The sequence below is a fragment of the Petaurus breviceps genome, unplaced genomic scaffold (assembly GCF_028583685.1).
Source record: "Petaurus breviceps papuanus isolate PSGF00001 unplaced genomic scaffold, PetGlider_PUasm1.0 91133, whole genome shotgun sequence".
Taxonomy (NCBI): Eukaryota; Metazoa; Chordata; class Mammalia; order Diprotodontia; family Petauridae; genus Petaurus; species Petaurus breviceps.
In genome coordinates, this window is record NW_027187419.1 from 37,008,241 (window position 1) to 37,020,890 (window position 12,650).

A 12,650-nucleotide genomic window follows, 5' to 3' on the forward strand; every position below is an offset into this window, starting at 1 on the left:
CTCTGCATGAATCTATAGCAAACATAGAAATTGAGAGGAATGACACACCCCCTGAGCCAAAGCAACAGTTGGTACAGTCCACTGTAAAATGGAATGAGGGATATGATGTATTAACTGAGGAACAAAAGAGACATGCATGGTTTACTGATGGGACAGCAAAATATTTGGGGCAAAAAAGACATTGGAAAGCAGTGGCCTATAACCCATGTACTAGAAGGACTTTCGAAAGTACTGGGATAGGTGCAAGTAGCCAATATGCTGAACTTATGGCAGTATATCAAGCCATCAAAATAGAACAAGGAGGACAGTGTCATATATTCACTGATTCATAGGCGGTAGCTAATGGGTTAGCTACATGGATGCCCATGTGGAAAAATGAAAATTGGGAAATTCATGGTAAACAAGTCTGGGGCAAAGAATTATGGGAAGATATCTGGAACATGTCTTTGGTCACTGACTTGTCAGTTTTTCATGTAGATGCTCACGTGGCCCCCACCACACCAGAACGTGAGTACAATGCTCATGCTGATCGACTGGCAAAGATTGCTACTGAACATATTGTCCCTACTTTGACAACAACTGATGATCCGGTATTAGCAAAATGGGTCCACCAAACAGCAGGCCATTTGGGGGTCCAGGCCACACACCAGTGGGCACAAGATCGAGGTATTAGTATCTCTCATTCACTGTTAAAAGAGATAGCAGAAGAATGTCATATATGTCAATTGGATAAGAAGTAAACTGTTCCTTGGGTAGTAACTGGAGAGATAGCAAGAGGAAAAGTCCCAGCCCAAATCTGGCAAATAGATTATATTGGTCCACTACCACTGGATAAAGGATGCAGATTTATATGTACTTGTGTTGACACCTATTCAGGTGTACTAGTAGCTTGTCCTTATAAGAATGCAACCCAGAAAAACACTTGTAAAACTCTAGATCTCATAAGTCTATATTATGGAACCCCAATGCAGATTCAAAGTGACAATGGGTCACATTTCAAAGGCAATGAAATGAAGAAGTATTGTATACTAAACAATATAGAATGGATATATCATATTCCATATTATCCAGAAGCATCTGGGTTAATTGAAAGAATGAATGGATTATTGAAAGAACAGTTGAGGAAGTTAAGTTCCAATAATTCATATCAACACTGGAAGGATAATTTGTTCATGGCTTTGCGTAATTTGAATAATAGACCATTGGGAGGAAGTACACCTCTAGCCAGAATGATGACCCCCAATCTGCAAATTAGAAAACAACAAACACACAAGATCCCAAATATTGAGTATTGGACCTTGAGGCCAGATGTCCCAGCACCGTACCCAGGACCACCTGGTTCGCTGGGGTATGGTTTACATTGTTTAGAGGACTTTTGATTGGACAGAAAAGAAATAAGAAAAATCTCCACTGGGATATGCATAAGAATCCCTAAAAATCACTTTGGACAGATTTTACCCAAATCAGGATTAGCAGCTCAAGGAATACATGTATTGGCTGGAGTAATAGATTCTAATTATCAAGGAGAAATTGTTGTAACATTCCAGAATTTAGGTGAAGGGCCCATACAGATTCACAAGAATGATAGGATAGTTCAAGTGATTATCGTTCCTTGTAAAACAATGCCACTTGTAAAAACTGACCCTCCTTCCAAAATAACTGTCACAGGAACTGAAGGATTTGGTTCTACTGATAGAATAAAATCAGGAGCTAAAGTATGGGTAAAACGGAAGCCAGATGATGTTCCAAAGGCTGCAGAGATTATAGCATATGGGAGGGATAACACTGTAACTATTGTTTATTCTGGAGTAGATGATTACAAAATTGTACCCTTAAGTCATTTATTCTACCGTGAGTGAGGCTACAATAGTCTGTTTATTGTCTCTTTGCTTCTTCTTGATTTTTTGTCTGTTCACCTTGTTTGCTAGATTTGTTTCCACAGGCTTGGTACCCTCCATCTGTAGATGCCTGATAGCTTAAGCTGGATGTCACCCCCTGTCTGCAACTGTCACCCTTGTGTCAAATGTGTCACCCTTGGACCTGGCATCAAGCATATTAAGAACTGACCTCTCAAATGGGACCCCTTAGGACAGGGACAGCTCTACATCAGATTTCAGCAGCAAGTAGCCATAGAAGAAGAGATCTTCAGCCCTTACCACAAGATTTTGGGGCCCCATTTGTTCGGGGTGGAGGGAATGATGGGGAGCTTGTGCTCAAGCCCCACCCTAAAATATGTTTTTTTTGTTTATTGTGTGCTATTCTTGTTATATTGTTGTGAAATTTTGTTGACACCGTTTATTCCTACTGTATTTTTGCCAAGTAAGGGACATGAAAGATCTTGGGGCCGAATGTAAGGGTTATGGGATTTAAAGATCTTCCATGCCCCGTTGGACTTGCTGACGTAGCAGGAAGGGGCGGAGCAAGAGGAAGCGGAAGCAAAACTCGAGTTCCTGCGGTGGCTGGCGGCAGTGGCAACGGCCGGCAGCAGCAGCAGAGGCAGCGGCAGCGCGAAGCCCTTTTTGAGTTAGCCAGAATTTCTGCTAAGGACTCCTGCTGAGGACTGCCAAGGGCCGGAGCTGCTGGGAGCGCACTTCCTGGACGCTGGGTGTTTGCTGTGAGTGGGGAGAGGAGGACCTTTGCCTGAGGTAGCCTGTTCTGTTTCAAAGGCTTGAAAATGTGGGTGCTTTCTACTTTATCTACCTGTGCCTATGTCATAACTACTCTGATGGCTTTCACTTTCTGGTTTTGGGACTCAGCCTTTTGGTATCTTAATAAATTTTCCAGCTTATTCCCCCATATGGCAAGCATGATGTATTTTGTGATGGATAATTATATCAGCATATTTGTAATCTCCATAGGCATTGTGAATATGGCATTGCTGATACACCGTGTCCTCTCATAAATTGTTGCACAGAAAATATTCCCAGTCAATCACTCAAGAATTATGTATTAAGTGTCTGTTATATGCCAGGCACTGTGCTAGAAAGACAAAAACTGTTCTAGTAACTGTTCTCAACATACTGAAGGCCTTTTCATTCTCTTAAAATTACATGAATATTAATGGAGCATACATGCTGACCACTGATTATTCTATTTCTCTCCCTATGCAACTGTAGCAGCAAGCATCCCAAGCGTCCTCAGGGTGGCTGCCCATACAGGTTCTTGGATCTGTTTTGTTAAAGGAAAGCAACTCAAAATGGGTTAATAAGCTTACTTTAATCAGTCAGACATACATCGTTTACCTTGTTCAGGGGAAAAAGGTCAGCACCCCAAACTTCAAAGTATACAGGCAGAATTATCAAGACAGAAACAGATCAAGTAGACAGATTTCCAAACTGTCCAGCCATTACATCCATACCCAATCAACATCTGGGTTTCAACATCTGGGTTTTTCAAAAGGGGGGGGGGGGGCAGCCGGACAACGGCTTCCCAGAATCCATATCAAACCACAAAACACTTCTCAAAGTAAGCCCCCAAAACAAAGCTACACATCAGGGCTTATATAGCCTTCTCCTGGCTCAGACAATGTAACAACCTTATTGACCCACTGGCTAATCAAGAAGTATCTACTGAAAAACAAGCCTCCCACCCCAGGCTCCAGGTGCACTTTAGCCTAGGGGCAGGAAAGATCTTTAAAATTTACATTCCCATTACAGCAACTATCCCATCTTTTTTCCCCAGTAATACATTTCTATGACTTGCTTCTTCTAAACAATGCCTCATTTGTAGTATGTTATAGACTTCTCATAGCCACCATGTATTCTCCTTTGTCTTTTAGGTGATTCTTTGCAAGAATGTTGTATTTTATAACTCATACTTATACAGTATCACCAGAATAATATTTGAAGAGTCTATATTTTGGAAAGAATCTTGGGGTAAATAACAGAACTGTGAGGTTTTCCAATAGAAATCTAGCCTTTTTTTCCTCTTCTTCTCCAATTCTGGGCCCAACTCATTGAAAGTTATCTGTGAAAATTACAACATTACACGAAATAAAAAGGATCAAAGACTACAGCAAATAAGAAAAAATGAATCACCCTCCCAACAAGGACATAATCTTACCAGGTCTTAGAACAATATAGTATGACAAAAGATGCAGGATCCCACCCTGTTTGAGACAGTGTCTGAGATATTAAATCAGGGCAAAGGAAGATCCCATGCAAAGGCTGAGAATAGTACATCACACCATAGAAGAAGAGAGAAGTCTCAAATAAGACTTTTATTGCATCAGCCTTAAGCAATTCCTTATGGGAACTTTTAAAAAACATATACAGTGAAATGGAGTTCTAGGGGAATTGCAACCTGTACACCACAAAAGCTCTTTGCTATATCCTGATGCCTACAGTAAGGATTCCCCTTTTCTAGGGATAGGAGAGATTATGCTTAGCAGGTATACTTCATATAGACAACTTTTGCTTATTCTTCCATTTCTGGTGCAAGAAATGTGTGGCCTTAGAGAAGGACACTTTCATTCATCACAATTAAGACATAGGGGAAAAAAGACACAGGACCCCATATGGTAATATATTCTGATGAATCAATGAAGACATAAAGGGAAAGGCATAAGGAGCAGCTGCTACATACCATATCTCAGTCATAATTAGCTTCTCTACCTACATTCACATCCTCTCTCTTGCCATACACTCCAGAGACAGACAGACAGACAGAGAGAGAGAGACTGGTCTTATTGATGCTACAATAGCCCCAATCCCACTATCTTACTTCCCTAAATACCATAACAGAAATACCAAACAGAAGCTTCCACTCAATTCAGCTGCTTCCAGTAGCTTCCAGTAGCTCATGCCACAGTAGTATCCCATGAGAACATCTCATCTGCAGCACAAGATACCACCTGCTCTCTCTGTACCCCACAATGCCCCATTCTCCTTACTTTTCTGACACTATTGAAAGCTCTGTAATTCCTTCATTTTTCTGTGATGTCTCCAAGATGGACCCTCATCCCCACTCTCTATATCAAGTCACCATGTGAATGAATGAAGGAGCATCTTAAAAATGTACATGAGTGTCTGATGTTTCATTTTGCACTACTGTACATAAGAACTAATGAACCTTCTTAGTTCACAAAATCTTACACAGTTAATCAATCTTTGAACATCTAATTCCATTTCCCCTGGCAATTAGTCCTAATTACTCCCTCCTTGAATCACATATGCTGAATAGGATTACCTAACTTGGAGCATCGCCAGTTTGAGAGCTCTGCCTGCTGATTTTCATTTGAGGGGTAAGATCTTCTGATAGGCAGATGAAGCCCATAAAGGGAGGAGGGAATATAAGATAGAGACACAGGTTTAGGGGAAGGATATGACAAGTGCCAGTTCTTATCTCTAAACCTCACCTTTTCAGTAGGAGGAGTAGTGGTAGTTGGTTCAAAGTACAAACACTCAAAGACAACACTCTACTGAGGACCTGCTCTTACATTACCACAGTCCACCTTCCTCTGAGCCTCTTCCCCTCTGAGCCCTTCCCCTCCAATTTCATTTGTTTTCCATCATTTGTTCCCATACCACTTCATCAGCCAAGATCCCTGCTTGCTCCTCTTCTTACTATTTCCTATATAGGGAGATTGATATTCTTCCAAGAGCAATTAAAATTGGAAAATATTTTATACAACTTAAGACCTGGAATCAGTCATCCAACAAATATATATTAGAGAGCACTTACAATATGCCTGCCACTACACTAAGTATTGAAGATACAAAGACAATAAAAGGAAAATCCCTGACGTGAAAGGGCTCACATGCTATCACTGGAGACAGCATATGCATGCACAAGTATAAACAAAATAAATACAAGACAAATGGAGGGAAGGAGACACTAATAGCTGGAAGGATCAGATACTCTGCTTTGCGCTGGACATATAAATACAAAGAATGAAATGATCCTTACTCACAAGGAGCTTCCGTTCTAATGGGAGAGACAAACGCATATATAAATGCATACAGTATAAACATAAAGTGAATCTTTACATATACACAGGCCTATACAAAGTAGTTCCATACAAGGTAGTTTGAGAAAAAGAGCACTTTGCCTTTGGGGGATCAGGAAAAACTTTGCAGAAGATAGTTCTAGAGCTACATTTTAAAGGAAAAGAGGGATGCTTAGAAGCAGAGGCAAGGAGGGAGGGCATACTAGGTATATTGTATAGCCAGTGAAAAGGTATGGAGATGGGCAGGCGAGTGGCATGTGTGTGGAACAAAGAGAAGGCCAGTTTGACTGGATGAGAAAAATTGAGCTAGGGTGGGAAGAGGTATAAAGTCCATTGACACTGGAAAGATAGGTTGGGGCTAGACTGTCGAAGACTTTAAAAGCTAAACAGAGGAATTTATATTTTATCCTAGAAGTGGAAGGAAGCCACTGACTAGCTGTGTGGCACTGGGAAAGTCACTTAACCCTGTCTGCCTCAGTTTTCTCATCTGTAAAATAAGCTGGAGAAGGAAATGGTAAACCACTCCAGTATCTTTACCAAGAAAACCCCAAATAGTCACAAACAGCCAGATACAATTGAAAAACAACTGAACAACAGTAACAAATGAACTAAGATAGTGTTTGTATAAGTGGAAAGAGGGTCAAGAGATGCTGCGAAGGAAGAAACAACAATTTTTGGCGAATAACTTGATATAGGGTAAGCGAGAATAAGAAGTTGAAGATAAAGTCAAGCTTACAAACCTTAGATACAGATAGGAGGGTGTTGTCTTCAACAGACAGAAGGAAACCTAAAGAAAAATTTCTTGCCAAAGTATGAGATATTTTTCTCCCATAGACCTCTTTCTAAATAATTGTATGCATTTTTGTGGCTAGAGTAAAAATTCAATTCATTATGGGAGTCCATTACCTAAAAGAATATTTTTGGAAAATCTTTCGATAAAACAAGAACTTAATTTAGGCAGCTAGATGCTGCAGCAGATAGAGTGCTAGGCCTGCAGTCAGGAAGACCTAAATTCAAATCCAGCTTCAGACATTCACCAGCAGTGTGACCTTGGGAAAGTCACTTAAAAAAAAAAAACCTCTTTGCCTCAGTTTTTCTTCAACTGTAAAATGGGGATAATAATAGCACCTACCTCCCAGAACTATCATGAGGATCAAATGAGATGAAATTTGTAAAGTTTTTACCACAATTTTTGGCATATAGTAAATGCTATATAAATGTTGGCTATTATTAATTTCTAAGAGATGGATCTGTTTGAGAAGAGAGACTGACATTCACTTCCTCTGTAAAAGAAAAGCATTTGGGTTAAGAGATAGTCATGAAGAATTTCCAGTAATGAAAACAGAACCTTGAGCCCACTTGTTGACCTGGTACTGTTCAGAATATTCTTCTGCTCAGGATTTTCCTCATGGCCAATTTGACATCCTTATTTCTCAGGCTGTAGATCAGGGGGTTCAACATGGGTACCACAATGGTGTAGAAAACAGAGGACACTTTCCCTTGGCTCATGGATAGAAGAGAAGAAGGTTTGAGGTACATGAAAGCCCCAGATCCAAAGAAAAGAGAAACAGCCATTATGTGGGAACTGCAGGTGCTGAAGGCTTTGGACCTGCCCTCTGTGGAGTTGATGCGAAGGATGCTAGAGAGGATTAAAGCATAAGAGATAAAGATGGTGACAGTGGGGACTCCAATGTCAATGCCTACAACAATGAAAACAACCAACTCATTGACATAAGTGCTGGTGCAGGAGAGCTCCAGGAGAGGGAGTATGTCACACATATAGTGATTGATGATGTTGTTGCTACAAAATGACAGTCTCAGCATGCTTCCTGTGTGGGGCATGGCTCCAGAAAACCCCATCACATAGGCACTAAACGCTAGCAGAGAACAGACCTGATAGGACATAGTGATATTGTAAAGCAGTGGCTTACAGATAGCAACATAACGATCATATGCCATCGCTGACAGAAGGAAGGACTCCGAAACTACAAAGAAACAGAAGAAATATAGCTGAGCCATGCACCCTGAATAGGAGATGCTATTTTTCTCTGACACAAAATTCACAAGCATCTTAGGGATAATAGATGAGGAATAACAGAGATCTACAAAGGACAGATTGAAGAGGAAATAGTACATGGGGGTGTGAAGATGAGAATTAAGACCAATCAAAATGATCAAGCCTAGGTTCCCCACTACAGTGACCACATAGATACCAAGGAACAGAAAGAATAGAGGGACCTGGAGCTCTGGTTGGTCTGTTAAACCAACAAGGATAAACTCAGACACTGAGGTGTCATTTCCTGTGCCCATTCTCCTCATAGAAGAATCTGTGGAGACAGGAGAAGAGAATCACATTAGAAGGTTACCTAGTTCTCTCTCCCTCACTCTATTGTCTATTGACAAGAACAAAAATCCACTTGAAATTGGGTTTTGTTGTTGAACCAGCTCACCAGAACTGATTGTTAAATATTCAATGTGAACATCAACACATCAGAAATTATCAAGTGCTAGAAATCAACATTTTATTCATTCTCTTGTTGATTGTCTAGACTCAAGAAAATGATGGTGAACATGTTAATAATGCAGATTAAACCTTAAAGTGTGTCCTATGTACTTTTTTTTTCAGAGATCTAGCTGCTAAACTTATACTAGTTTACCACTGTTCAGAACCCAAACCCTGCTACACTGGGTCTACTATGGCTACAACCAAGATTACCAGTGACTCTAATTGCTCTTTATAACAAATTTTTTAGACAAATTTTTAAAGGGGGGGAGGGAGATAAGCCCGAGTCCAGAATGAGACCTTAGTATGCTAGATCACTAATTGAAGAAACAATGGTACCCCTTCCAGTTCAGCTCCTATTAAGTGGTGAGACTCAACCTAGAGTTCATCACCTCTCTTGTACTTTAGTAGAGTAGGGACCAAAAACCATGGCCCCATTTTGGAGAGAAGAAAACAGTATACAGAATATCTAAATTGCTCACTGACCAAAACTACATGGAAGGCAAAAAGGGAAGCTTGGATTTGTATCCACAGAAAGTCTTTAGAGCCTGACCTATCATGACCCATTAAACAAAACTTTTAACCAGCTCCTCCTGGCTTTTCTAAGTAACCAAGAATCCCACAGTATGGGTTTGGAAGGAGAAAGTAGAGGAACTAGTCTGAAACTCACCTTACTTCTATGTGAAGATGTCAGCATTGGGCCTTTTTGAATCTTTACTCATAGAATCCCAAATTAGAAATGGTTTTGAAGAGATTGATGGGGACAAAATGTTATGCTCTGTTTCTAGCTGAGGTTTCTAGACCATGGACCTCAGTCAAGCAGTTCTAGGAGAAATTCTGAATGAATAGTCACAATTTCAGACTAGGCAAAGGCACAAGAGAGCCTCTCCAGCTACAGGAAAAGAAATAAAGCCAGTCATGTCACTAGAACTAACAACCGATAGGATGCCAAGAAATTTAATTGGAGCATAGAAATCTCAAAACTCAAAAAATGCACTAACAGACACTCCCCAAGGATATCCAGATTAAAGCAGAGGGAATAGAGATTAGTGATAGTGTTTATGCTCTGGACTGTGAAGCTCCTTTGAGGTTTAAACATGTACTCAAACTTTTCACTGCATGAGACTGAACATCCCCCAGTGAAGAAGAGTTGGAAACATCCTTTGACCCCTTCCTCCTTTTTCTCCATAAGTCTACACCTAACAAAAGAAAGTTTCATCCCTATAGGAGTTCCTTATACTTACTCCATTTCTCTGTGATTGTTTAAAGAGTAGAAAAGTGACAGATAAAGATTCTGTCTTAGCTGGTGTTATGGGAATGAGAATTTAATATCTTCCCTGCCCCTAGGCCCTTTGATAGGCTTAAGTGACTCTGAGAACCTTCCTTGATTTGAAAGTATATTCTGCCCCCTAATAGGCTGAATGTGGTCACATGGAGCCTGTGGTAGGAGGCTTATTTTTCAGGAATGCCCACACCTTGATAATTTGTGATTGGGCAGTGGGTCAAGAGGGTTGTGACTTCTCTGAGCCAGGAGAAGATTATACATACATACATACATACATATATATATATACACATATACATACATATATATATATATATACACCCTGATGTGAGGTTTTGCTTTGGGGCTCACTTTGAGAAGAGTTGTGTGATTTGACCAGATGAGACTCTGGGCAGCCACTGAGCCCCCTAGCTTTGAAAACCCAGATGTTGGTGCTTCCCTCTCTGGTAACTGACTAGGTATGTATATAATGGTCAGACAGTTGGAAGCCTATCTGCTGATGTTTCTCTGTCTGCTTGTAACTTCTGCTTGTTACTTGTTTGTATTCTCTGAAGTTCAGGGTGCTGACTTTTTTCCCCTGAACTAGGTAAATGATATATGTTTGATTGATTAAAGCAAGATTGTTAACCCATTTTGAGTTGCTTTCCTTTAGAAAAGCAAATCTAAGAACTTGTGTCAGCAGCCACCCTGGGTATGCTAAGGTGCTTGCTACTACAGCTGGGCTCCCAGGAGGATATGAGGAAGCATGTATACCCTACATTTACTCCTGTTAGTATGTCTCTCTCCCACATAGTTTTAGATATTAACATTTCATCTATACAAATATTCAAATTGAAGATGTAAATCCATTCCAGGAAAGGTTGTGAGCAAGTCTTATCTGCAGATCACACACCTGTTGCTCCCACCATATATTCCAATAAATTTTTAGGAAACTTTAAAAGTTAATATTTAGGGAATTATAGAATCCCAGAGTCAAACAGAGTTTTAGAAATCATCTCATTGGGATGCCCATCAATTGGGGAATGGTTAAACAAGTTGTGGTATATTAATGTAATGGAATACTATTGTGCTATAAGAAATGAGGAGCAGACAGACTTCATAATAACTTGGAGAGACTTACATAAACTGATGCTTAGTGAAGAGAGCAGAACCAGAAGAACTTTCTATACAATTACAGACACATCGGATGTGTGATGACTAACTTTGATAGACTGGGCTCCTCTCAGCAATATAAGGTTAGAAGACAACTACAAAAGACTCATGATAGAAAGCGATATCTACATCCAGAGAAAGAACTACAGAATCTGCAGGTTGAAACAAACTATTTGCTCTCTCTCATTTGTATTTTGTTTTGTTTTGTCCTTTCTTTCTCATTGTTCACCCCATTGGTTATAATCATTCTTTACAACATGACTAATGTTCAACATGAAGGTATTTGTACAACCTATATTTGATTACATGCCGCTATGGGGGGAGGGAGGGAGGGGGAGAAAATTTTAAACTCAAGAGATTGTAGAACTGAATGTTGTAAACTAAAAGTAAATAAGTAAATTTAAAAAAAAATAAATCATCTCATCTAGCCATTTGAATGAAGCCATTCAAAAATATCTCCAGCAAAGAGATTAAAGATATCTATAAGCTTATGAAAAAATGCTCTAAATCAATATTGATCAGAGAAATGCAAATAAAAACAAGTCTTAGGTGACACATCTCACTGGTCAGATTGGCTAACATGACAAAACAGGAAAATGATAAATACTGGAGAAGATGTGGGAAAATTGGAACACTAGTGCATTGTTGGTGGAGTTGTAAACTGATCCAACCATTCTGGAGAGCAATTTGGAACTATGCCCAAATGGCTATAAAAATGTACATAATGCTCTTTGACCCAGCAATACCACTTCTAGGGCTGTGTATCCCAAAGAAATCATATGGTGGGAAAAGGACCTGAATATACAAAAAATATTTATAGTAGCTCTTTTTGTAGTGGCAAAGAACTGGAAATCAAGGGGATGCCCATCAGTTGGGGAATGGTCAAACAAGTTGTGGTATATGAATGAAACAGAATACTATTGTGCTACAAGAAATAAGTAGCAGACAGACTTCATGATAACCTGGAGAGACTTATATAAACTGATGCTGAATGAGGAGAGCAGAACCAGGAGAACTGTACACAATTACAGACACATTGTATGTGTGACAACTAACTTTGATAGACCAGGCTCATATCAGCAATACAACGTTATAAGACAACTCCAAAGGACTAACAATGGAAAAGTTTATCCACGTCCAAAGAAAGAATTACAGAGTCTGAATGCAGATTGAAGCAAACTACTTGCACTCTCTCTTTTTCATTTTGTTTTGTTTCTTCTTCCTTGTTATTCATTTCATTGGTTATAATTCTCCTTTACTACTTGACTAATGTTTAATGTGAAGGTATATGTAGAACCTAGATCGAAATGCATGCTGCCATGGAGGGGAGGGTGAAGGAGTGGGGGGAAATTTTAGAACTCAAAAACTTGTAAAAGTGAATGTTGTAAACTAATTGTAAATAATTTCTTTTAAATCAAAAACAATATCACCAGCAAGCAATCATTCTAGGTTCTGCTCAAAAAAACCTCCAGTAGGGGTGACTAGGTGGCACAGTGAGTAAGAGCGCCAGCCCCAGAGTCAGGAGGACCAAGGATCGGTTTCGGCCTCAGATACTTAAAAAAAAACTGGCCGTCTAACCTTGGGCAAGTTACTTAACCCCAATTGCTTTAAAAAAAAAAAAAAAACCTCCAGTGATGAGGAGCTCACTACATAATAAACAAACCCATTCCATTTTTAGACAACTCTACTAGGAATTTTTTCGTCATTTGTGGAGTGTATATATATATATATATATATATATATATATATATATATATATATAT

General features: G+C 39.6%; 2 protein-coding genes across 6 annotated transcripts in view; one reads left to right on the forward strand and one right to left on the reverse strand.

The window, feature by feature from the left end:
* Positions 1-7,324: 7,324 nt before the first annotated feature.
* LOC138155347 (olfactory receptor 8B8-like) lies at positions 7,325-8,266 on the reverse strand. The gene has a single exon (XM_069080553.1). It carries the CDS (start codon positions 8,264-8,266, stop codon positions 7,325-7,327), a length of 942 nt encoding a protein of 313 aa, XP_068936654.1.
* The window catches only part of SPA17 (sperm autoantigenic protein 17), a 131,185-nt gene continuing 126,612 nt past the window's right edge, over positions 8,078-12,650 (forward strand). For all 5 annotated transcript variants that reach the window (XM_069080557.1, XM_069080554.1, XM_069080558.1 and 2 more), the window contains exon 1: positions 8,078-8,089. The gene's annotated coding sequence lies outside the window, so the exon portion shown is untranslated. The remainder of the gene's footprint in view (positions 8,090-12,650) is intronic.